Source organism: Poromitra crassiceps, assembly GCF_964638095.1.
Source record: "Poromitra crassiceps genome assembly, chromosome: 28".
NCBI classification, from domain to species: domain Eukaryota; kingdom Metazoa; phylum Chordata; class Actinopteri; order Beryciformes; family Melamphaidae; genus Poromitra; species Poromitra crassiceps.
In genome coordinates, this window is record NC_139651.1 from 8,160,730 (window position 1) to 8,188,064 (window position 27,335).

The 27,335-nt window shown below is 44.7% G+C and overlaps 1 protein-coding gene across 4 annotated transcripts in view; it reads left to right on the top strand.

Moving 5' to 3' along the window:
- The window catches only part of chd9 (chromodomain helicase DNA binding protein 9), a 120,186-nt gene that overhangs the window by 40,018 nt on the left and 52,833 nt on the right, over positions 1 to 27,335 (top strand). For all 4 annotated transcript variants that reach the window (XM_083662377.1, XM_083662374.1, XM_083662375.1 and 1 more), the window contains exons 3-11: positions 8,973 to 9,078; positions 14,867 to 15,013; positions 16,328 to 16,396; positions 16,777 to 16,832; positions 17,727 to 17,844; positions 18,276 to 18,362; positions 19,450 to 19,587; positions 21,756 to 21,877; positions 25,896 to 26,139. In XM_083662377.1, coding sequence (XP_083518503.1) covers positions 8,973 to 9,078; positions 14,867 to 15,013; positions 16,328 to 16,396; positions 16,777 to 16,832; positions 17,727 to 17,844; positions 18,276 to 18,362; positions 19,450 to 19,587; positions 21,756 to 21,877; positions 25,896 to 26,139 — 1,087 coding nt within the window. The remainder of the gene's footprint in view (positions 1 to 8,972; positions 9,079 to 14,866; positions 15,014 to 16,327; positions 16,397 to 16,776; positions 16,833 to 17,726; positions 17,845 to 18,275; positions 18,363 to 19,449; positions 19,588 to 21,755; positions 21,878 to 25,895; positions 26,140 to 27,335) is intronic.

Sequence of the window (27,335 nt, forward strand, 5' to 3'; positions counted from 1 at the left end):
AGATTTTTTTCTGCTTTAGTTGATTTTTGGTGTCATTTGAGTGGTGACAATTCTTTAAAAAAAATCACAAAGGCATGTACTGTACAAATGTGAAACAAAAAATGCAAAAGTGCATCATGTGTTTTCATCTGGTATAAAAAAAACAAAACATTGTTTTAGATCCTGTATCAAAAATGTAAGCATATAAAAAAGATTCTCGGGCATAGAGGCAGAGTTATTTCAGAACCCCCCAATGAACACCAATAATTTTATTGACTTCCAAAAACCGATAGGAGAAACGTCAATTATCATTTAAAAAAAGTCCAGACGCACTGTAATTAATATATAAAATAAAATAGATAGATTGTTGTGGGATTATTGTCTTTGATTAACAGGGAAAAAATAAAGCAAGCATCAACTGACGTCATGCTTCCTAACAGAACCACGACGGTGCTGATGTTTTGCTGAAACACACGATGCCAAAGCTTCATTAAGGAGTGAGAGCTACAGAGCACCTTGTTTACTTCCTGAATCCTGCATTGAATGAATGAGACGCTGGCATTTTGCTGATTGCTTGACTTAATCGGGTCCCTGCAGTACTCTATTAGGACTGAAGCAGCAGCGACAAGCCCCTCTTTGCTCTGCTGAAAAAGGGCAAGATGACCCTGCTAAAGGCTTCTATGTTCAAGCATAATTCCAAATTGTATTCACATTAAATGATATTCATATAAATGAATATAAAATTATGTCTTTCAAGCTCTGTATTTTATCTCGATTTCATATGGAATAAGGTTGCCTCAGCCTGTAACTCATCGCAATTGTGAATTGTTTGCTCTGAAAATCCACTAAACAAAGATTGAAAAAAAGAGAAAGAAAAGTCAAGACGTATGGAATAGCCTCAATCAATCGCAAAGGCGAGCAAGCCAGACAGCAGTCAGTATAGGGTCCAGTCAGATCATTTCATATCTGGAAGGTAATTCCGACTAGATATAGCTTTCCAAATATACAGTATGGCTTGCTCTAAAAGTAAAAAGTCAACAAGAAATCCTGCTCAAACTTTAGAGAAAGAACCATCTTGATTGCTAGGATACATAACAGCTTGTACTGTTCATTGCTTAGCATGCAGGAGATGCAGCACTAGTTTGTATGCACTGCTGTTGATTTACCTAGTGTTACCTAGCCTAGCCTAGCTAGCAAGATTGGTAATACTGAGGTCAAGCATATATCTTATCGCACAACAGATAACACTTTGTGAAAAGCAAAATGAAATGGGTGTCTTGAGTTTTTCATGTGTTTAGGTTCACCATCGTACCTCTATAACGACAAGGTGCTCGCCTTCTTCAACCAACTTGTGTGTGTTCTTCCAACAAGGCGTTGAGGATGGGTGCTATGGTGTGGTGTTGGGGTCATCCCTATGTTCCCCGGGTCCTATGTTCCCCGGGTCCTATCTGTTTTTGTGGGACCGGGGAACATAGAACCCCGCTATGTTCCCTGGGAGAGGTTAGGTTTTGGGTTAGGGTCTGGGGGAGGTTAGGTTTAGGCGTGGGGGGTGGGAGAGGTTAGGTTTTGGGTTAGGGTCTGGGGGAGGTTAGGTTTGGTCCCACAAAAACGGGGAACATAGGACCCGGGGAACATAGGTACGCTCCCGTGGTGGTATAGGTGGTATAGGTGGTGGTATAGGTATAGGTGCTGGTATAGACACTTGGCAGAACTAAAGTTCTGCCAAGTGTCTATACCAGCACTATGCATTAGGGTGAATGGGGGACATGTGGAGCTTTGAGACCTTCTTTTGTGGTTTCAGAGGCAGACATTGATTTGAAAGTGTTAGCACCCTCCCTGTCATTTGAGTTAATGTGCGTGTACTGGCTTGTGTAGGCTATCCGCTAAAAGCCAGTGTGTTAGCAGTGTTGCTAGTAAACTCTATGGGTGGGCCTGGCCTGCGTACAGCCACTGCGTGCTGGAGGCAGGCTATAAACGTCACCATGATGTGGTGCTGTGTTAGGGCTGCACAATATGCCAAAAAGATCATATTAACCCAGATATTGCGATTGCCATTATGCAATACGATTTTAGTTGGAATGGTCATTTTTGCATTTCATTTAACTGAAATTTTTTATTAAAATCTGATGTGATTTTTTACTGTCTGTACCAAACAAGCATGTTCCCTTGTGTCTGGAGAATATGATTTGTCGGCCGGAACGTCTCTGTAGAACCTTGTTCATCTTATCAAAATCGCATTATGCCCTGTTGCTCTCGTACCCGCCACGCTCGCGTAGACGCAGAGCAGCAATGTTCCCACTCTCTTCTGGCTCAGACGATGAATTCGTTAACGCAGAGCAGCAATGTTCCCACTCTCTTCTGGCTCAGACCATGAATTCATTAACGCAGAGGAGCAATGTTCCCACTCTCTTCTGGCTCAGACCATGAATTCATTAACGCAGAGGAGCAATGTTCCCACTCTCTTCTGGCTCAGACCATGAATTCATTAACGCAGAGGAGCAATGTTCCCACTCTCTTCTGGCTCAGACCATGAATTCATTAACGCAGAGGAGCAATGTTCCCACTCTCTTCTGGCTCAGACCATGAATTCATTAATGCAGAGCAGCAATGTTCCCACTCTCTTCTGGCTCAGACGATGAATTAATTAACGCAGAGCAGCAATGTTCCCACTCTCTTCTGGCTCAGACGATGAATTCGTTAACGCAGAGCAGCAATGTTCCCACTCTCTTCTGCCTCAGACCATGAATTCATTAACGCAGAGCAGCAATGTTCCCACTGTCTTCTGGCTCAGACCATGAATTCATTAACGCAGACTGAGCAATGTTCCCACTCTCTTGTGGCTCAGACGATGAATTCATTAACGCAGAGCAGCAATGTTCCCACTCTCTTCTGGCTCAGACCATGAATTCATTAACGCAGAGCAGCGATGTTCCCACTCTCTTCTGGCTCAGACCATGAATTCATTAACGCAGAGCAATGTTCCCACTGTCTTCTGCCTCAGACGATGAATTCATTAACACAGAGCAGCGATGTTCCCACTCTCTTCTGGCTCAGACCATGAATTCATTAACGCAGAGCAATGTTCCCACTGTCTTCTGCCTCAGACCATGAATTCATTAACGCAGAGCAATGTTCCCACTGTCTTCTGGCTCAGACCATGAATTCATTAACGCAGAGCAATGTTCCCACTCTCTTCTGGCTCAGACCATGAATTCATTAACACAGAGCAGCGATGTTCCCACTCTCTCCTGGCTCAGACGATGAATTCATTAACGCAGACTGAGCAATGTTCCCACTGTCTTCTGGCTCAGACCATGAATTCATTAACGCAGAGCAGCAATGTTCCCACTCTCTTCTGGCTCAGACGATGAATTCATTAACGCAGACTGAGCAATGTTCCCACTGTCTTCTGGCTCAGACCATGAATTCATTAACGCAGAGCAGCAATGTTCCCACTCTCTTCTGGCTCAGACCATGAATTCATTAACGCAGAATTCTCAGCCTGAAGTATCTTGGCTCACGGCTCAGCGTTTCCCGTACGGGGATCAGAGAGATGCTTTAGCCCTGCTACATGCTGTTAGCTGCTGAGCTGCTGCCTGCTGGTGTCACACTGCTGTTCTGCATGGCCCGTATCCAGCCAGCTTTTATTTGGACCAGGGAGAACATTGTGTTCTGTCCCACTAGGCTGCTCCATGATGTTTTTTTTTTTTTTTTTTTACTATTTCCCTGGGTGTAACAGCTGGTTGATTCCCCACCCTCCCCCCTCCTCCCCCATTCAGTGTGTCGCAGTAGGTTGGCACGTTCTTTAGCCACTCAACGGCGTACTCGGCGGTCGTGCTCTGGTGACATTATTCACAGGAAGTGATGTCACCACCACAACCGTTGCCAGGGGGCACGTCGCCTGGGCAACCGTAAAGTGTCATTGTCACGAGGATTTGTGAAGTGTAATATCATCCGGAGGAGGGGGGCAGGGACACCAGTGAGAAGGGCCAGCTCTGGAGCACAGAAGCACACTGCTACTGGAGGAATCCGCTGCTGTCTCCCTCCCCCCAGGCACATATTCCAATAGAGGTGTGTGTGTGTGTGTGTGTGTGTGTGTGTGTGTGTGTGTGTGTGTGTGTTTGTGTGTGTTATTTTCATTCAAATTACCTCACAGTCTACACGCCTTTGCTTCGCTCATGTTTTTTGTTCCTTCAGTTAGGCCTATATGTTGACTCATTGCCAGAGGGAGAAATTGCAATCAAATGGGAACCGGTGTCGTCGTTAATAATGTTATGTGAGTAATGTGCTCGAGGGCTTGTGCCGCATTCATGTGCTCCTCGGATATATCGGATTTACCGGATTTACGAGTTGTGAGCACATGTCACTGTCCTATTTACCAGTGGGAATTTCGGAGATTTGGATGCTACACGAGTTTCCGACGTTGTGACGTGGCACGAGGATTCGGGACTACAACAATGGCGGGAAGTATGGAGTCCGTGGCACCAATTGACTGTAAATAGTTATATATTTTGTGATTCTGTTCATACTCATCATTTATTTTTAGTAGTTGCACATTATGGCCTATGTAGCTATACCATAATGACCCACTACTTGCTTTTAGTAAGGAAACAGCAGCCACGAGAAGTGTCCATGTTTGTTGCTCTTTCCGACCAAGAGCACTTGAACGGGGTCCTGTCGTAACGACCGCGTCACCCCTGGTAAATCCCATATATCCGAGGAGCACCTGAATGCGATATTAGTGAAGAGCATGGCTACTAGTCACATGAGATAAAGCAGCTTATCGTTACTGTCCGTTCAAAGTCTCATATCTCCAAAATGCCCCCCCCCCCCCAAGGAATTGAAACAAGTGTAACCCTGTTAAACGGTACCGGCAGGGCTCCGGCGTGGTTCAGCAGCACCGCAGCGGAAACGCTGTCTGTGTGGACACAACAGAGACGTGCGAGCCGCAGCAGTTCAGCCAAGTAGCCGTCATGCACATGTAGACGGTGTGTTCCGGGCCTAACAGAGTGACTGACTTGCTGTCCAACAGAGTGATTTACTGTTTCACAGACTGACTTGCCTGCTAACAGGCTGACCTGTTGGCTAACAAACTGACTTTCTGTCTAATAAACGGACTTACTGGCTAACAGACTGACTTTCTGGCTAACACCGACTTTCTGCCTAATAAACTAACTTCCTGGCTAACGGACTGACTTTCTGGCTAACGCTGACTTTCTGGCTAACAAACTGACTTTCTGGCTAACAAACTGACTTTCTGGCTAACAAACTGACTTTCTGGCTAACGGACTGACTTTCTGCCTAATAAACTGACTTTCTGGCTAACGGACTGACTTTCTTGGCTAATGGGCGACTGTGGCTCAGGAGGTAGAGCGGGCCGCCCACTAATCAGGCAAGATGCTGAACCCCAAATTGCTCCCGATGGTTGCGCCAGCAGCACCCTGCGTGGTAGATTGCCGCCACCGGTGTATGGATGTGTGGGCGAATGTACATGCATGTAGACATGTGTTGTAAAACGCTTTGGATAAAATAACTTGTATATAAATGCAGTCGTTTGCTGGCTAATGACTTCCTGGCTAACGGGCTGATGATGTGCTGTCTAGCGTGGTGGCAGCCTCCATTCATCCTCTTGTCATGTTTCTATCAGTCTCAGCCCCACTAGTATAAGCACACCCCCCCAAGGCAATCCTCCTCACTGTGACGAACGCTGTGATGCTACATCCTGTCTGTGTGGGCGTGTGCACTGGAGCGGGGGGTGGGGTTACACGCAGGAAGTGTGTGTGTGCAGAGTAGGTGGTGTGTGTGTGTGTGTGTGTGTGTGTGTGTGTTTTGTGGGGGGAGGCGGCGGAGAGCTCGTTCTACGCCGTCGAGCCTGTTAGCGAGTGAGAGAAAGACGATGCCGCGGTGTCTGAGTATGAGAGCCGCGTTTTCAATAACATCACACACCAAAGCAGAGTCTGTGGCTTCTAAAAGAGCCGGGGAGGAGAGGAGAGGAAGCGTGTGATCATTTATGGGGAAGGGGCATAGAAATGTTCGTGTGTGGAGAGAGTAGATAAACAACGGCCCCTCCCAAGCTGTTGCTACTGTATATGTCCTGCTTATACTGGTTATACTGGTTTAATAAAATAGAAAGCTCATTTGGAGTCGTCTTTTGTAATTTGGTTGGCTACGCCTGGCTGTGCTTCCTGCGTCATTAGCATGCAGAGTGCAGAGAGGAGCACAGGCACACGGCAGCAGGATCTGTTGCATGGTTTCCTAATGGGGGAGATGCACAGCTCCCATCTGTGCTCTAGAGGGCTTTGGAGGTGCAGCAGCTCTGAAGCAGAAACAGGACCATCCTCTCTAAGCTTTCTGAGCTCCAGTCGAGAGAGGAACGGGCCGTGCAGTTTCCTCCTGTATCGTCTGTTCTCTTCTCGAGATGCTGAAGAGCTGAACAAATTCACCTCTTGAGATGCACATTGATATGCACTCGTGCGGTGTGTTGCTATTCACAAATTAACATATCGCTGGGATATGTAGGCCGGAACACACCCACGCAGAACGTAGAACCACGTTTTCTAACATTGGTTGTGTGTTGTTTGTGTATAATTATTATACCACACCTAAGGGTCGGGCGAAAACACCCTTAGGTGTGATATAATAATTTAAGCATATATTACGGTCTGAAGTGATCTATTGCTTTTATGTATGGAAATATGAAAATTATTATTGTTATATATATTATTGTATAGAGACACTGCGTGACGCGTCATAGTTCAGAAACCACGCCCAAGACGGGGGAAAACAGAAAGCCGCCCTCCAATCCTGGCGTTCTCCTATGTCACGTGCATGGTTGCGTGTTGCAGAAAAAGATCGTATATACGGAAGATGAACACTCCAACTTACTTCCTTGACAGCTAGATCCACATTTTTCTTCTCGCCAATTTTCAATGGCTTCCTTGTTTTCCTCACGAGTACAAAAAAACTTTAACTGGCGATTTTTTACATTTGTTGTCTGCGCAGCCCCACCACACAACAGCTTTTAGCTATGTTTAATTCAAGGAAAATGACGCTGGTGTGTGGAAATGAACGGAGCCTTTCCCCCGTGATGGGCGTGGCCTATTTCATACAGTGTCTCTATATGCTAAATAAACCACAGCTGTGAGCCAATCAGATTGCTTGATTTTAGAGAGCCGTTTTATAAACTGAGGTATACCACGGCCTGGGGCTTAATTGCATTGCATTCTCATACTAGCCAGCAGACCGACATTCTGCTAAATAAGCTCTTGATCAACATACTGATTGTGCAGCAGCAACAACATTGCTGGCAGCACCACCTCCATATGCTCAGTATTTTTAGCTTGCTACAGTGCATGCTATTGCATTAGTACGCTGTATATTTAGTGGATGGTACAAGCTATTTTAGCATAATCTCAAAATAGCCTCAGTACTGTAGCACACCACATACTGAACACACACAAGGAGGATAAAAGAACCAGGATACAGTTCCTCCCCTAAGCATTTACATTGCTTAATTTGCATGTCACAATCTATAGCGTTTATTTTTTTTTATTTTTTTTTCTGATTTTTCCCTATTTTCTCCCCAATTGTTCTTGGCCAATTTATCCCCATGCTGCCCTATTGGCTGCCCCGGTCGCTGCTCCACCCTCTGCCCATCTGGGGAGAGCCGAGACTAGCACCATGCTTCCTCCGACACATGCGCAGTAGCCAGCCACTTCTTTTCACCTGACACGACAGGGTGAAAAAAAAAAAAGACTTCAACCACCAGTAGGACGTAGCACGTGGGAGGATCACGCTATTCCCACCAGTTCCCTTCCACCCCGACCAGGCGCCCCGACCGACCAGAGGAGGCGCTAGTGCAGCGACCAGGACACATACCCCGAATCCGGCTTCCCACTCTCAGGCACAGCCAATCGTGCCTGTATGGATGCCCGCCTGACCAAGCCGGTGGTAACACGTGGGTACGAACCTGCGACCCTCGTGTTGGTAGGCAGGGAATCTACCGCTACCGGACGCCCGTACAACGTATAGCGTTTATCGCTTCTATTCTATTCTGCACTGTATTGACAGTTGCCTTCCCCTCTTTCCTTGAACTGTCACTTTGTTGCCATTTGTGCGTTATCTGATGAGGTCATTGTGTTTGGTGTTGTATATGCAGACCACGTCCTCAATCATAGTACAATAACCATTTGAACTGAGTTGAGTTGCTAAGCTAAAGCTGCTACTGATGTCTCTTCATCACTGAATGAGAAGCACAGGGAGCAAAATGGCTACAGTTTTAGTCCAAAAACAAAACAAAGAGGAAAAAAGACAATGCTGTATTCCTTCAAGGACAGCATTTTGCATAAATGTACAAAAGACATCTCTTTCACAGCAACAAGAGCATTTTAAAATATGAAGCAAGACTAACAAGAGACGGAACGCTCATTTGCCTTGAAATGAGGATGTGAATTCAGTGCAGCATGCCGTGCGCGCTTTCCTTAGGTCAATTATTTTGCACAACAAGGGCAATATTTATATTATCACACGTAAATTATTCAACAGAACGCCATGGTTTCTATGATGGCTACATTTTGGTGGAGAGAACAGAGGAGGGTAATAAGTATTTTCCGTCTCTCCTTCTTGTCGTTAAAAGCGTACCGTGGAGCTGGAGTATGGCGCTCTTGAAACACTGACGTGATTGAAGGGATTTTTCCCCTCCACTTTGAAGTGACTGTCAGAGCTGTTCGTTCATTTGAGCACTGATGTGGTGTCTGTGTGAGTGACAGCGTTTGCGTGAGTGAGTGCGTTTAGTCTGTGGCTGTAAAAGGTTTGTTCTGCAATTGTGCAGTTTATAAATGCTGGACTTCGGGCCTGGATTCCGAGTTATAACTGACTCCTATTCCCACAATATTAGTTTGTTTTGATGTATCTTTTCCCGCTGTGCGTTTCATTACTCAGTCGTGACCTTTTGACCCTTGTGTTCACACTCTATTTGTCTTCTCCGCCTCCAGGAAAATTGTCATCAAGATCGGGAAGAAGAAGAAGCGAAAGCCGGAGTCTTCGGAGGAGTCGGACGATGACCCTCCGCCTCGACGCTCGTCTAAAGATGCCGACTCTGTAAGCCGCAGCACGTACACACAAAACCCAAATCAACACAAACACATATACCATACTGTAAGTTGCTATTCAGCGCAGGCTTATAATAATAATCATAATAAAATAATAATACATCAGATTTATATAGCGCTTTTCCTAGTGCTCAAAGACGCTTTACACTACGAGATAGAACAACTTCAATAGAGAAATAACGAAGAAATGAAAAGGTGAGAGAGAAAAGAACGTCGTGGGTTGAAAGCAAGGGTAAAGAGGTGGGTTTTGAGGGCTTTTTTGAAGGAGGACAGAGTGTCTGCGTGACGGATATGGCTGGGGGGCGGGCGTTCCAGAGGGTGGGGGGGCGGCTGCGGCGAACGCCCTGTCGCCAGCAGGTCCGGAGCTTAGTTTTGATTGGTTTGGAGGAGGTTAGCGTCTGCGGACCTGAGGTGGCGGGTAGGCGTGTGGTGGCGAAGGAGGTCGGAGAGGTAGGCGGGGGAGGTTGTCGAGGGCTTTGAAGGTGATGAGTCATATTTTGAAGTGAATCCTGTATTATATGATTGGGAGCCAGTGGAGATGTGTGAAGTATGTGGTGTCACACACTTCACACCAACAGTGACACCTCTGTATGTGTCCTCTGTGTTTTTGTATGCAACTGTGGTGCTTGGAGCACTTGTAGCTTGTGTTAAGACTACACTTAACTTCAGAGGGGAACATAGCTGTATGCTGTCATCTTCATTTCCCATCTTCTCCAGAGGTGGTAGTTAGTCGTGTTGTTGCCCACCCTCTGCTGAATGAATAGAGAGGGGGGAACGGACAGAGTGTGGTGTGTCTCTCCTTGCCCGTTCCGTTTCAAGGCTCCTCTGAGTGAAGCGGTGTCCTCCGTCTGACCGTTCACACCGCGCTCACGCTCAGCCCAGAGGAAAGCCTTTCACACAGCTTCAGCTTCAGGCTCGGCTGCACGGTTCACCGGGAGGTCACTTAGTGGGCGGCGGTCTCAAGTACACACGTTCTTATCTCCGTCGATGATGGAGCTGAATGACAGCGGCTAGGGATTATCTTGGTCCGTAGCATCAACAAGCTGCACCTGCACACACACGCACGCACGCATGCGCACACGCACACGCACACACACACACACACACACACACACACACACACACACACACACACACATGCACAAAAAACGGTGACACCTCTCTTTAGATGTTTGGCATTATTTGTTATATTATTATTATGTATTTATTAATATTATTTATTATTATCATTATTATTATTATTTATTATTATACTTGTTAAAAAGTAAGTGTGAAGTTGCAAAATTGGATATTGTAACACTGCTGTCATTCTCGCTGTTGTAGTGTCACAGCCAGTGTTTCTCAACAAAATCCAGCACATGACAGTTTGGTTTATATTTTCCCCTTAAGCACATGTCACTGACTGTTGTAATAAATTAAGATTTATTATCTGTATTCTCTGCCAGGAAAACAGTTTGCTCCTTATAGGCAGCATGTTTCACAAGGACTGCTTGTGCCATTAAGTCATCTATAACTTATCGACCGCTATCGGCTGAGCGAGGAATTCCAATAACATCGATATGTCAACACCGCTACCTGTTAGCATTTTAGAGACAAGGAAGCGAGCTAACGCTTGAGCTTTGACTTGTACGTTTTCTACATTTTCTCAATATTTGAATGTTTCTTTATGCTCGTGCGATTTTTTTTTAAGAACCTTTTGGGGGAAGGGGAAAATATAAACCAACTGTCAATGTGCCGGATTTGTTGAGAAACTCTGGCTGTGACACTAGAACAGTGAGAATGACAGCAGCATTACAATTATGTTAGAAGATAGAAAGCTGTGTCTTAGGAAGAATATTTCAGCTTAGTGCTGCTAAGGTTCGATTTCCCGTGTAATCAGAAACGTCAGTGTTTTCAGTAGCGACCAATCAAATTCGACCTTGTCTGTCAGCGATGACTCACCAGCGGCTAGCGAATGTAGCCAGAAAGGGTAGTAACAATGGCACCCAAGCCATAGAAAATCAACATTCTTAGAGTTTATTATGTTAACTTTAGCTTAACATTTCTAACAATATTAACGAATGAAAAACTTCGATTTTAGGTTTAATGGAGGCTAATTGCAGGTTTACCAACAAAATCGTTAGCTTTTCTGATAGGCTAACACTAGCTACAGAGCCTAGCATCAGACGGGCAAGAGTGTCTTTATCTTCAGGTGGATTCTATAGTATGTGGATGTAATATCATCCTGTCCTGCCCCTCTTGGTTTATATCATGTGCTAAAGCTCTTGGGACACACCGAGTTAGCCGGTTGGATTTTGAATGAATTTTCCTATTAGAACAGTGTGTAGCGCCAAAGGTGGGTTTAACCATACTGTGTAGCTTAGCGTATATACACACACAGTATGTTCAATTATTATTTCCAATGACAGATTGAGAGCAGCAGAAACACCGAGCAGCAGAGAGAAGTGGGACAGAGAACAGCAGCCACATCACTAGGAAAGGAAAGGGAGGAAACAAAGCAGGAACAGATGATGACGAGGGTTGGGTGTCAAGGGAGAAGAAAGGACAGGAAGAGGGTTGTCCAACACATCCTCGTAAAATACGTTTGAGATGCAAACCACAGTGAATAAGGAGCACTACAAAAATATGCGTAGAAAATGGGATTAACTTCATCTTACTTTAACATAAGTAACCCGCAGCAAAACATAAAATAGAAGCACATCACTTCATCACTCGATTTATAAAGGCTAAATTATGTTATGACATTGTTTTCAACTTACGGTAATGTTCAAAATGTTGTGGGTTATTATGATGAAATGAGTTGTAAAAATCTGTTCAAGGGGAATATCTTCCAGTTTGGATGGACATTCACATTGTAATTATCAGGACTCATGTAAATCATATTTATTCAGTTTTCCATTGAAACTGGGTTTCCCTTTGAAGCCTTATAGAATCACACCCACACTGACTTTACAGAATGATAAGGTTCTGCTTCTGTTTGGGCCCTTTTAAATGTCCAATTTCTAATTCTCCCACGATTTTCATATTCTGTATTTCAACTAAATGATATGGGGGTGCAGTCTTTGTTGAGCTATACAGATAGATTTCACGACCAGTTTGATCACAAACAGTTTGATCAGCTGGGAACGTGGGAAGTCAAACTTTGATTCTCAATTTCTCAGAACTGTACTAGAACCTTTTAATTCCAAGCTCACAAATGAGTGAGCTTGGAACAGAAGAAACATCTAGTGAAAATGTAACATTCATATAAATGATCATTGTGCCATTGATATTGAGCAATTGCCCTATCAAACACCCAACGCTATTATGCTAATTTCGTGCTATGCGACAGTAAAAACATTACTGATTGCATCTTTAACCTTCATCAACCTTTGTTGCACTAAGATCAAGGCTTTATTTTACAAGGGAGAGCGGGCCAAGACAGCAGCCATCTAGTTACAGCAGCTAATATGAATGAAGCTGTTTATTTGCACACTGTGAACCAGTTTGTACACTGTGATCCAGTTTGTACACTGTGATCCAGTTTGTACACTGTGATCCAGTTTGTACACTGTGATCCAGTTTGTACACTGTAATCCAGTTTGTACACTGTAATCCAGTTTGTACATCCAGTTTGTACACTGTGATCCAGTTTGTACACTGTGATCCAGTTTGTACACTGTGATCCAGTTTGTACACTGTGATCCAGTTTGTACACTGTGATCCAGTTTCTACACTGTAATCCAGTTTCTACACTGTAATCCAGTTTCTACACTGTAATCCAGTTTCTACACTGGGATCCAGTTTGTACACTGTGATCCAGTTTGTACATCCAGTTTGTACACTGTAATCCAGTTTGTACACTGTGATCCAGTTTGTACACTGTGATCCAGTTTGTACACTGTGATCCAGTTTCTACAATGTGATCCAGTTTGTACACTGTGAACCAGTTTGTACACTGTGAACCAGTTTGTACACTGATCCAGTTTGTACACTGTGATCCAATTTGTACACTGTGATCCAGTTTGTACACTGTGATCCAGTTTCTACACTGTGATCCAGTTTGTACACCGTGATCCAGTTTCTACACTGTGATCCAGTTTGTACACTGTAATCCAGTTTCTACACTGTGATCCAGTTTCTACAATGTGAACCAGTTTGTACACTGATACAGTTTGTACACTGTGATCCAGTTTGTACACTGTGATCCAGTTTGTACACTGATACAGTTTGTACACTGTGATCCAGTTTGTACACTGTGATCCAGTTTGTACACTGATACAGTTTGTACACTGTGATCCAGTTTGTACACTGTGATCCAGTTTGTACACCGTGATACAGTTTGTACACTGTGATCCAGTTTGTACACTGTGATCCAGTTTCTACACTGGGATCCAGTTTGTACACTGTAATCCAGTTTGTACACTGGGATCCAGTTTGTACACTGTAATCCAGTTTGTACACTGTAATCCAGTTTCTACACTGGGATCCAGTTTGTACACTGTGATCAGGCGACAGCAGGCGACAGCTGGGTTTCTTCTTTATCTGACTGTTTCAAACTGATTTTCCTGCTTTATGATTTCATCCAAAGCTATTTGTGGGGAAAAAGTAATAGGCCCAGCTCACAGCCCGGTGCCCGCTGCTAAAGATGAAGACATATCTGCCATGTTGAGAGATTGACACGTGTGGAAGAATGGGAATGAACAGTGTCACTCTGTCTCCCCCCCTAACCCCCCTTCCGTCTCTCTGTGTCTGCTCGCTCGCTGTCCGGACGCGTTGCCTGGCAGGGATATAATTAGGCTCGTTAAATGGCACCCTCGGCCTTAATTAAAACAGTGTGTTGATGACTCATTTAAGGATGATCCCGTGGAAGAAGTCAAAAATGGCGCGTCCGACAGCTGGGAGGAAAGCAAGCAGCGGCGCCTCGGGGGCCTGGGTCCCATTGTGGAGCCGTGCGGCGGGGCCTTCCTTGTCTGCTTGTGGTCAGCTCGGGTTGGGGGATCTGAGTGGTATCTCCACGGGGATACTCTCTCCTCCACACCTAATTAACTTCAGCTCAGTGGCATTTATTCCTAATTAACTACATATTATCATTAGGAGGGGCTTGTGTATTGATGCAGGAAGCAGCCGCCCACGCATGTGATAATTATGCAGACCCGACAGGAAGGGAGAGAAAGAGGCGGGTTTGGGGAAGCACTCTGCAGGTCCATTTATGTTTTATTGTTTTTGTTTTGTCTGACTTGATGGTGCTGCTCGGTGTTTCTTGAGTTCCTTTACTTGGGTCATTTAAATGTCATCGGGTCATTTATGTGTTGGTGTTATGGGTTCGTGACCCTTGAGCGGATGACACCTGTTGAGAACCTATGGGACATCATCATCATCATTAGAGATGGAACAATATGAAAATTTCATATCGCGATTATAGTGACCAAAAGGATCACGGTGATCAGTATTATCACGGTATTGTTAAAATGTGCTGAAAATCTTCCAAAAGTACTAATACACTCACAGGAATCATTTCACCATTCTATACTGATGCAAACATCAACAATTTACAAAAAAAGCTCTGTCACATTTTTTTTTTTGCTTCTGACCAAATCCAAGCCAAAGTTCAAATTCGTAAAAAATCAAATCTTGATCTCATTTGTCATCAAATGCTAAAACTGCTTTATATTATTATCCAATTTATTAAGATTATGGATGCAATTTTCCTCCTGTCACTCATATTTTCTTAAGGAATCAAGAAGAAGTGAAGCGTTTGTATGAAGCTTTTCTCCCTCTGTGTGTCGCTCTTCTAGAAGAGGCGATCGAACCGTCAGGTGAAGAGGAAGAAGTACGCCGAGGAGCTGGAGGCCCGGCTGTCAGACGACGAGGTCAAGGTTCTCGTTAAGGCCAAGAAGGCCACGCCTGCAGCGCGCAAGGAGCCGGCAGTGCAGCTCTTTGTAGTAAGTAGTTCTGCCTCTGATCCCCTGTAGCTGCTGTAAGACATTACCTTTTTATTCTGCCTATCAGACCCTGTAGCTGCTGTAAGACATGACCTTTTTATTCTGCCTATCAGACCCTGTAGCTGCTGTAAAACATGACGTTTTTCAATCTAAAATGCGATATCCACCATTTTACTGACAGTGACTCCTACAAAATACCGGAAAGCATCCTGTAGCGAGTTATGGATTACTCTTGAAGTTATGATTCATTCTGAGAGCTTCGCTTATGAAATAGTTATGTTTGGGGCTAGAATTATCTGTGTTTTTGCAATATTTACCAATGTATTTGAGCAAGAACTCTTTTTTTATTGAAACAATATTTAGATTAGATTTCCTGCTGTGTATGAACAGCTATTACAGTATGAAACTCCAGGATACAGTATGTTTGTTTATCCCAACAGTCCATGAACTCTCCAGATGTTAATACGAAATGTTTTATTGTGAAATTATATACAGTTTGCCCCAAGGAAGCCCAAAGGCCTTTTCTCAAAATGTCCATACAGGCAATTAAAAATCAAACGTTAATGTTTCCCTGAATTCTTTCAGGCTAAATTGTCCTTTCTGCACACATGTATCTTTAAGCACAATACAGCCTGCATTTCACCACTGTAACCTCTCAAAGGATGGTGTGTTTGCACTGAAAATGAACCACGAACCCTGCTAGTATGCTGAGAGACTTATAGAGAGGCAAAGTGAACGTCACTTCCTGCTTCAGCACTGTACCAGAGATTTTCTTCCGCAATTTATTTTCCCATAGACATTTTGTAAAATGCTTATAAAAATAGTTTTACTTGGTCAAACCAAACGGTTCAGCTATATTTAGAATCGGAAGAGACCATAGAACATTTCACTTCGACCAAAACCTTCTTACATTTTGGTCTGAGTGAAATGTTATGCAATCTCTCCTGTTTCTAAATATATCTGAACCGTTTGGTTTGAACAAGTAAAACTATTTTTATAAGCATTTTAGGAACTGTCTATGGGAAAATAAATGGCGGATGAAAATCTCTGGTACAGTGCTGAAGCAGGAAGTGACGTTCCACTTTGTCTCTCTATTGAACATTTGGCTGTAACAGCAGAGAAATGGGAAGTATGGTGAAGAGAGCTCTGCCATAAATGTACATGCATATCTTTGGTCTATGCAGTTTTAAGACCTTTTCCTGAACTCCGGTGCATTCGTCTGTGAAGTGCCGTTGGGCAAAATTGTCTCCTTTGGGAGGCTATGAAATAAGTAATAAATCAGAAATAAATGGCTCATGTTCACTGTGTCTGCAGGAGAATCCCAGCGAGGAGGATGCTTCTGTTGTTGACAAAATCATGTCATCCCGCATCGCCAAGAAGGAGGTAGGGTCTCTTTTATTGTTGTAGGTTTTTTTTGTGTTTTTTGTCTTCCACCTAATCACACCCACGCTTAGAGTTGTTTTAGAGTTTGTTTTTCTTTCACACGATCGTTTGTGTTGAGTTAGTTTCATGACACTTGGGTCCCCTAGCGCCTGTTATCAATCCACGGTATTGTTTCGGAAATACATGGACCTTGTTCAACTGCAACAGGAGTTCTGAATGAAGTGACAGAACATGATGAACATGTACTTGTGCAGCCCTGGCTCCTGGCCCTGCTTACAGTTATCAACCTCTGTAATAGATAGGTGATTTGACTGAAATCTGCGTTCACTTTTTTCCCCTAACTTATTGTATATTTCTCTTATTTGTATTCCTCTCTATAGGTCTCTCCAGGAGTGGTGGTTGAGGTGGAGGAGTTGTTTGTCAAATACAAAAACTAGTAAGTTCACAGTTCTGAATCGGTTGGTGATGCAGCTGCTCAGCTACAATAGGTGCTCAGCTAAGTCTGGCCATGCTGCCATGTGATCAGCGTGGTCAGAACTTGGCCAATGAGATAGCTTGATTGAAATTGCCAGTTGTATAAAATCTCAGTTTGAAAAATGTATTAATCGGTTGTAAGTGTGTAATCTGTAGTAGTATTTTTTGTTTGTTCTTGTTAGATTGAAATAGTTCAGATTGAAACCCAAACCTACATATATGTGATTAGCCTTTCTTTCCAGCACAGTTTTGTGCATTTTGAGCATCTATTGGGCACCTTCCACTGATGATTACAAGTATGTAATCATGACATATTTAATATGAAAAATGATTTAATTTCACCACCTTTTAACTTCTTGACATTATTAAAAAATTCCTGCAGCTTTCCACGGCAAATTATCATTCTGAGAGTTTTGGGAGTCAGGATTTATGAACCAACCAGCCTCCCGGAAAATAATTACTTTTCGACTGACAGGTAATCTGTCATCAACCCAGATTACGTTTTCATTATGTTTTCAGGCTGCCACTGAAAACATCCAAGTTTATGTGCTTCACAAGTGATTAGTGACTGTATAAATAGCATACAGTCCCTCATTGGCTGATCCGGTGGCTGAAAGTGTGGTGAGGGGTTTGCGCTCCTAGTGCTGCCCAGAGATGGCGTGTAGTGGGGAAAGACCTCTATCTCCGAGGCCACATCTGCCCCTGCTGACTCCGGCAAGTAGTTGCCGCAGACACTGTTCTGACAGGGTTTCTCATCACACCCTGATTGTGTGTGTTTGTTTTGTGTGTGTGCGTGTGTGTGTGTGTGTGTGTGTGTGTGTGCGCGTGTGTGTGTGTGTCACACTGTGTGTCACAGCTCCTACCTGCACTGCGAGTGGGCCACGGAGCAGCAGCTGGAGAAAGACAAGAGGATTCAGCAGAAGATCAAACGCTTCAAGATTAAACAAGCACAGAGGGCGCTCTTCTTCGCAGATGTAAGGCTGTGTGGCAGTGTGCGCAGAAGAAGAATCTCTTGTATCTCGTTTGGTGTGTTAGGGAAGGTGTTTGCGTGTGTGTGTGTGTGTGTGTGTGTGTGTTTGCATTCGTGTACAGTGTGTCTGTGAGGATGTGTGCACAAGCATGCATAAAATATAAATATTGTGCGTGTTTATGGACGTTTAATGTATTTTTGCGTGGGCATGCACATCCCTGTATGTATATAGTTGAACCTTTTTACACAGTCAATGCAGAATAGTTATGCTTGGCTCATATTCCAGATGGTGTGTGGGTAGTTAGCTTAATTCTCTCTCTCTCTCTCTCTCTCTCTCTCTCTCTCTCTGTCCTCTCTCTCTCTGGCCTCTCTCTCTCCTCTCTGATTGACTCATTCTTCTCTGCCTCTCTCTCTCTCTCTCTCTCTCGCTCTTAGACGGAAGAGGATCCCTTTAACCCCGACTATGTCGAGGTAGACCGAGTACTGGAGGTGTCCTATTGTGAGGACAAGGACACAGGAGAGGTGAGGACAATCCACTTTCGTTCAGTTAATCACACCCGCGAGTCACACACGTGCACACGTGTGTGTATTTATTTTCAGCACAAGGCCCGGGGTTTCTCTCCTTTGTGGCGGCTGTGAGTTTTGTTCCTTTCAGTGTATTCTCCTCCACTCTCTCACCGTTTCTTCTTCGGAGTACAAAAGCGCCCAAGGCCATCCTAATGGGCTTCCTTGCAGCCTTTGTTAATATTATCAGAGCAGAGTCTGGGAGGCTGGCCAGGCTCTCGTCTTCTGCAGCTCTGACGTTCTTCTGGCTGTTGCAGGAGGTGGTGTGTACTACCTGGTGAAGTGGTGCTCTAACGCTCTTCTGGCTGTTGCATGAGGTGGTGTACGACCTGGTGAAGTGGTGCTCTAACGTTCTTCTGGCTGTTGCAGGAGGTGGTGTGTACTACCTGGTGAAGTGGTGCTCTAACGCTCTTCTGGCTGTTGCAGGAGGTGGTGTGTACTACCTGGTGAAGTGGTGCTCTAACGTTCTTTTGGCTGTTGCAGGAGGTGGTGTGTACTACCTGGTGAAGTGGTGCTCTAACGCTCTTCTGGCTGTTGCAGGAGGTGGTCTACTACCTGGTGAAGTGGTGCTCTAACGCTCTTCTGGCTGTTGCAGGAGGTGGTCTACTACCTGCTGAAGTGGTGCTCTAACGCTCTTCTGGCTGTTGCAGGAGGTGGTGTGTACGACCTGGTGAAGTGGTGCTCTAACGTTCTTTTGGCTGTTGCAGGAGGTGGTGTGTACTACCTGGTGAAGTGGTGCTCTAACGCTCTTCTGGCTGTTGCAGGAGGTGGTCTACTACCTGGTGAAGTGGTGCTCTAACGCTCTTCTGGCTGTTGCAGGAGGTGGTGTGTACTACCTGGTGAAGTGGTGCTCTAACGTTCTTCTGGCTGTTGCAGGAGGTGGTGTGTACTACCTGGTGAAGTGGTGCTCTAACGCTCTTCTGGCTGTTGCAGGAGGTGGTCTACTACCTGGTGAAGTGGTGCTCTAGCGCTCTTCTGGCTGTTGCAGGAGGTGGTGTGTACTACCTGGTGAAGTGGTGCTCTAACGTTCTTCTGGCTGTTGCAGGAGGTGGTCTACTACCTGGTGAAGTGGTGCTCCCTGCCCTACGAGGACAGCACCTGGGAGCTGAAGGGCGACGTGGATCAGAGCAAGATCGAGGAGTTTGAGCAGCTGCAGGCAGTCAAGCCAGACTCGCGCAGGATGGTAAGCCCCGCCCACCCATCTGTAGAGCTGCCCACCCCTATTGATTTGTTTCCCCTTACCACGCAAATTAGTGAAGCCATTCAAACCATCATAAAAACAAATGAAATTTAAACCTCAGAAGGAATTTAAGACCTAGAAAAGGCATGTCTTCTCATTTTTTGCGCATATAGGATGGCTCTCTGGAAGCGGCTGGAAGTGGCTCGATCATCTACACCAGTGGTTCTCAAATGGGGGTCCGTGGCACTTTGCCAGGGGGTCCGCGAAAAGTTTTCAGGAAAATAAAAATTTAAACTTCTTTTTTTTGCAAAAGCTTCATAGTTCAATGAAAATACTTTATGCTTTAAATCTAAAATGGTTCATGGATTATATTCTAATCTAACAAACCTATCAATTTAAAAGGCAAGCACGTTACCGTGGAAACAATTAAGCTTAGCCCAAAATCACAAATCAGAATGAGGGGGTCCCCGGTATATTTTCTATCTTGTAAGCGGTCCTTGGCTGAAAAACATTTGAGAACCTCTGATCTACACAGCATAGCAGGACGTCATGATGGCAGGGTTTAAAGGCGTATGCTGACTTAAACATGTCCAAATTTAAGCCTAATTGGCAGACAACATTCAGACTATTACCTAGATATAAACAAAGAAAATTTGCACACTTTTCTCTGCAATCATGAGCCAATATCTCCACGACACTGCCTCGATGAAAATCAAGCTTTGGTTTTATTTATCGTAAACATTTTTGCTTCACCTCCTCATATCATCCCAGTGGTTTTTTACGTCCACGAAATCTCGCTTGCGCTGTCCAACTGCGTTCACTTCATGGCATTCCAGCTTTTGACTTTTTACATAATGGGTAAAACATCTCTTGCGGCTCTTTAGGGTTTTCTCTCTGCCACCAACACGTCCAGATCCACTGGAGAGACATTTGCGCTTCTTTTCCCCATCAGTACATATTAGCTTGTATTAGCGAGTCGCTAATTCGAATGAATAATCTTCTGTGCCTCTGCTCATTTGCGTTCAGTGAAACTGATCAGCTCGACTCGGCAGTGAGCGTGAAGTCATTTACGTTACCGTGGTAATGCGGTAACCGCGGCAGCCCTACCCATCTGACCCACCTGTCTCACCCGGTCTCACCCCATCTCCATTTTCCTCTGTCTAGTGTTCTCTCTCCTCTATGTATTCAGGTTTGTTGTTGCTGGTATGCGTGTGTTTGGACATGTGTAGGTGGGTTTTTAAAGTGCTAATCCACCCCCCCGCCTATTTTGGTGATAGACTGTTATTATGACTGGTGTTTTTGAACAATGTTCTGGACGAACGGGGAAATGTTTGAATGACAGAATTGGGCAGTGTGCGATCTCTCGCCTTCATGAGTGTGACACCTGATCTTTGTTTGAACAGTCTTCTAGTATGACCTTAGTCATATCTACACTTGTCACTCCTCCTTCTTCCACCCATCCACTCCACCTGCTTCAGTCCAGATGTATGTTTCAAACAGAAGTGGTGGTTGGTTTGAGGGTGGGAAATGAAAGTGTGCTATTGTGTTTGTGAGGAGTGCTTTTTGGTCAAACTTGTTTTGCTTTCTTTTTGGAGATGGGCGCCTTCATACCTCACATTCACAGCTTTTGATGAGCCTGTTCAGTTCATCCAACATTCCCTTATTGCAACTACATCGATTTCCCAGTCATTGTAGAAATGTGTGAATGCCTCAGTGACACATGTTGTTGACTACGTGTGAATTTGCCCCCGTGCAGAGAAAAACGACTTTTAGAGTGTTCATTTTCTACCAGACACTGCCTTTGCTAGGAATACGTTACCTGCATTTTACGTGATGTTAATGATGTATTTCTCTTCCTCCCTATCACTCTCTTTGTTAGCTCTCTCCTCTGCAAACCCTCTTTTACTCTGCCTCATTTTGGGAGAAAACTTTTACTCCATAGAGATTTGTGCACCTAAAATGTTAATAGCCAAAACGCTATATATATCTAGTTTTGAAAGAAAAAAGTATTTTGGGAAATACTGTCCTTGGAAAACGCTCTATAATTAGTTTTAATTGAATGTTATCATTTTGTCAGAGCAGTCCACTTTTTTTTTAACCAAATTGTTGATAGTCCCTTTTGGAGATGAAAGAGTGAACTAACTGTCCATTTAAAACTTGTTGTAACTCAGGACCGGCCCCCAGCCAGCCTGTGGAAGAAGAGGGGGGAGTCGAGGGAGTACGTGGATGGCAACAGCCTCAGGGACTACCAGCTAGAAGGAGTCAACTGGCTCCTCTTCAACTGGTACAACAGGTCAGCTACTGTGTACACACACACACGCACAAGCACACGCACACGCACACACACACACACACACACACACACACACACACACACACACACACACACACACACACACACACACACACACACACACACACACACAATCAGGCTGTGATGAGAAACCCTGTCAGAACAGCGTCTGCGCCAACTTGCTGGAGTCAACACACACACACACACCCACACACACACACACACACACACACGCAGTGTGCAATGGCAACATTTACAGAGATGTAAACATGGGCGCGTCGGCCTGTCTGACGTTATCAGAAGTCGTGATCGATAGATATTTTAATAACCTTTGGCTGCAAATGTCACTGCACCATGATGTATTTGAGAAATGTGTTTTATTCATCAATCATTATTGATCACACTCCTTTATTGACAAAACACTTTTCCTCCTCAAGTGAGCATAAAAACGTGTTTGGATGGAAACCCAGTAAAGGGCTCATTTATACTCCATTTTCATAAAATAAATAAATGGAAATAAATGCGTCCGTTTCAAACGGTGTAAATCGTCACTGCCCACATACTTCCATGCGTCGTTCACGTTGGTATCATGTTAAGCAATACATCCAACAGTGGGCAGTAGAGAGTCAAATGTATGAGTGTGTGTGTGGTTCTGCTGCGTTTCGTGCGTATCCGTAAGCTTTCAGATGACGGACAGAGAACGCACGAAATAAACGCAGAGTACGGACAGAAGGCTCTATCTGTCTCCGTCTCCGTCTTTAACGTAGAGTATTAATTGGGTCTTAACTGTCGTCGCCTATATCAAATGCATACAGAAGCAGGTAGTTTAATGCAGTGGTTCTCAAATTTTTTCACATGAAGGACCCAACTGATTTTGTCCCACGGACCCCCATATGATAATAAGATTGATGCTTTTAGATGTTTTATTACAGAAAGTGTATAAAAACCATGACCAAAATAGTCATTGTGTTACTTATGAATGGAATTACAGTATAGTGAAAGCAAATGACCCCCCTTTTGGCTGGGGACCCCCTGGAACCCCCTCCAGGACCCCCATTTGAGAACCACTGGTTTAATGATGTCTCTTTTCTGCCTCTCTCTGTCTCTTTGTTGAACTCTCCATATGTCTCCTGTCACATTGCTAAGTAGTGCAGAAGGTAAAGTAGTGGAGCAGTGAGCTGCTGGCAGCTTTGATCCCACACAGTGCAGTCACAGAGAGGACAGAGGTTCACTACCTGTCTGCATAGAGAAGCCACACTCTGTTCGCTTCACACATCGCTGCACTTAGTATTTACTAATAATATTATTATTGTTAAAGCACTTTTCCTTTGTTTCCGGTAATATCGCATTTTTGCATTGAACAAGGCGAAAACAGCTGCACTAAGTCAAAAGACTTAATTCTGCTGACAGTAACAACCATAGCTTGTTAAGGCCCGCTCAGCAAATTTCATAACCCATATTAACAATACTACCACAACATAAAGAATGACAGCAAAACAAGTTGCCAGTTTAACACATCTATCTATCTATAAAATTTAGTATGTGGGCTTTGTTTGTTTCAAGTTCTGTGTTCGGCCACAGCTGTGCCGTTTTACGTGCGATCGGGCTGAAACCTTCAGGGTGTGTAAAGGGCACCCGTGCGGGTGACCTGACGCAGCCGGATTTTCTAATTAGGCTCATTAGCTAATGATGTGATGTCATCAGTGATGATGTCAAAAGTGATGTCATAAGGACGCACACACACGCACACACACACACACGAGGCATTGTGACAAGACTGATCAGTGATGTCACACACACACACAAGGAGGCATTGTGACAAGACTGATCAGTAATGTCATAGGGGGGCACACACACTGATGATGTCATCAGTGATATCATAATGGGGCACACACACACACACACACACACACACACACACACACACACACACACAAGGAGGTATTGTGACATCACTGAAGCAATAACATTTAGTGAGCTATGGGTGAAATGAGAATACAGGCATGTCTTAAAAAAGGATAGTGTTAATCACATTCCCTCAGGCAGGTTGTAATGGCATATGGAAGGATGCTTACAAGATTTAGCAATAAACCTGTGGACAGAGACTCACTGCCTGTCTGCATATGGAAGCTATACTCAAATGCTTCAGTATAATTAGCATACGGAGACATTCTCAACTAGATTTTGAAAGACTTTCAAGTGGGCCAGTCATGAAGATTGACAGAGTGTGCTTGTCACTAGAACGAGGTTGTTGTTGGTATGGACAAATGTGTCTGGGATCGTAAATGAGCAATGTTAGCTCCACCAAATCAAATGTATGTATATGTTGTTTTGTGTTTGGTGCTAAGCGCTCGTTACTGTGGTGTTTTTGCACTGCACTTCCCGGAGATTGTTGCCAGTAACATCATTTTCCTCCATTTTGTCTTGATTACATTTTGGAAAAACAGGCTGCTGCCGCTGCTGCTGTTGCTTTTACAGTGTTGAAAACTGAAAACACGTGACATCACTTCCTGTCCAACCAGAGGGTTTTTCCCAGGAAAAGATCCCCAACCACCTAATCTCTATCAAAATGTTGTGGATTATGACTTTTAAGCATATGCCTTAGGACAGGGACATGATGTTGCCTGTCTGCATAGGGGAAGCTAGCCCTCCACACAGTGTCAGCAGCACACTTAGCATAATAGCATAATATATTATACGGTAGCTTACATCTCCGGGGAGAAGAGTAAGGTATCTGTCCACAGACCTGCTTGAGGAGCATTAATAATACGACGCTGATGGAACGCTATATTCATCGATTCGGAGAGACTCCCAAACGAGGGTCTTTATATTGCAAGAGCGGTCGTCTCAGTGCGTAGGGACCGCAGACAGATATGAATAATAAATCACCTTCCCTCTCTCGTGTGTACTGGCCACCATGGCCGTGATTTTGGCTGAGTTCATATTCTGTGTAACGGCACGTAAAATTGTGCCCATCGTCGAGGTGCACATCGCAGCAGCACCAACAATCGCTTTTCGCCCACAGTTTGAAAAAGACACAGTACATCTGGAGTCCGTGGTGTCTGCGTGAGGCCTGGGAATTGTCTCTGCTTGTATGTGTGTGTGTGTGTGCGTGTGTGTGTGTGTGTGTGTGTGTGTGTGTGTGCGCGTGTGTGTGTGTTTGTGCATGCTGCCTACCTACGCAGAGAGAGATTCATCAAAAGCGGAGAGGCGCTTAAGAGGCCAGTGGGAATTTCTGCACGTTGCAATTAGTATCAAGACATAATACCCCCACCCACTGGACAGCCCAATAAATGGCTTGCCGGAGAGCACACCACCACACAGCAGCAGATGCAATTTACCATTATGTTGTGTATCATCTCCTCCTCGGTCTATATTATTATAGCTGATGATGTCGTTTTCTCCCCCCGTTATTCTCTGTTTATTCTTTTAATATTATGTCCCTTCTGTATTTCCCCAGCTCCTCTCCTCCTCGTCCTCCGTTTGCTATTTTTTCTGTCGTACCCTACTTTTCTTGTCTGCCTCACGGTGCGGTACGGTACGGCAGGTCAGTCCGCACAACGGAGATGCTCTCCATAAACATGCAGAACTTTGTCTCTCGCCGATACTGGGGACATAACGACACCTCATTTGACAGCATAAGCACATATTGGCGTTTGGCACGCATGGGTTGTACTGTTGCGCGCGTGTGCGCACACACACACACACGCACACACACACACACACACACACACACACACACACACACACACACAAACACACACACACACACAACCACAAAAACTCACATTGGGAATGCATGCATAGCCATGCTCAAAATACATTTGTCATATATATATTTGTCACATAATTTGTCAGTGTTGTTTTCTGAAAAGTGTCATTCATTTCTAATTGGCGAATCCCCTTTGCCTGCCCCGCCCCTTTTCTCTCCTCTGCTGTTTTTTTTTTATTCCACCCCAATTTCCCATCTACCTCCTTCCCTCCCCTACGCCTACATCCATCTCCCTGCACCCGTCAGACGGAACTGCATCCTGGCAGACGAGATGGGCCTGGGGAAGACCATCCAGTCCATCACCTTCCTGGAGGAGATCCTCCGCGTGGGCATCAGGGGGCCCTTCCTCATCATCGCCCCGCTCTCCACCATCGCCAACTGGGAGCGCGAGTTCCGCACGTGGACCCACCTCAACGTCATCGTCTACCACGGCAGCATGGTCAGCCGGCAGATGCTGCAGCAGTACGAGATGTACTTCAGGGACGCGCAGGTAAAACGGGACGACGAGCGCGCCGATAATTTCGCCTTTTTAAATTGAGCAAATTGTGCGAGACTCGTGCTCTTCCCCCAGTCGCGGTGCTGGATTGAATAGAGCAGCAAGTGGTCGACTATTTTCTGTCTTTTTTTTTTTACAGTGACAGAAAAATCCGAAGGCTGTCTGTCATTTGAACACAGGTGATAATAGAAATGACACATGACAGACTCTGTCAAAATGACAGACACAGAGAAGGTCTAACGCAACCTCTGCAGCAGAAAGTTGATAACAACCTGCACATTCTAAGTTCTCAGGTTGAGTTACAGTAGTGTAACTGTAGCTGCTGTGATGTGTTAGATACTCTGTCACACTGTTACAGTAGTGTAACTGTAGCTGCTGTGATGTGTTAACTGTGAGACTCTGTCACACTGTTGCGTGATGATCATCACACTGTAGCAGTTTTCTGGGCCAGGGAAAAGCCTCGAGCAGCGGGGCAACAGTTGCAGACTCATACAGCCATAATGCATCCAGCTGGAGCAGCACATCTAATCGAGCTCGACGGTCGCGTGACTTTTCGTGACGTCCTTTGCCCCAGAAGTCGACATTTGGAGAAATCCTTATATAACGAGTTTTAAGGCTTGAACCACCAAGCCCAACCAGTCTTCCAGAGAATCCTGAGTGACCATCACACTTTCTCCCTTCTTCTTAGATAGAAGAGAATATCAGTGCACTTACCCACAGACTGGAAGCTAGCATCTCTTCCATTTCAAGTCACCACGGTGCTTTTCAACGAGCGGCGTGGTGTCAAAGTCCTGCGAGTCATCTAATGACGTGTCTCAAAAGAGGACGCCTCGACGATGGGACACGCAAATGGAAAAGACGGGCAGGACGTGACGGCCGTGTGTCACACAAAGCCCACAGAGACGGGGACACTCTGTAACTAACGCGGCGCAGTCGAGTGGAAAACATGTACTGTACCTCCAAAATGTCACCAGGAACCTTTAGAAAGACAACCGATGCATGTTTGTAATTATATACAGTTAGCTTTGGAATAGCTTTCATAAGACCAAGGGGTTATCAAACGCACTCAAGACACAGAGGACCATGTCATCGTTCAGTTCCAGTAAAACAACATGAAAATCGCTTGAATTGGTCAAGGGAGGGTTTTCCTCCTGATAACAGCAGTAAGTGGCGTTTGATGGATGGTGAAT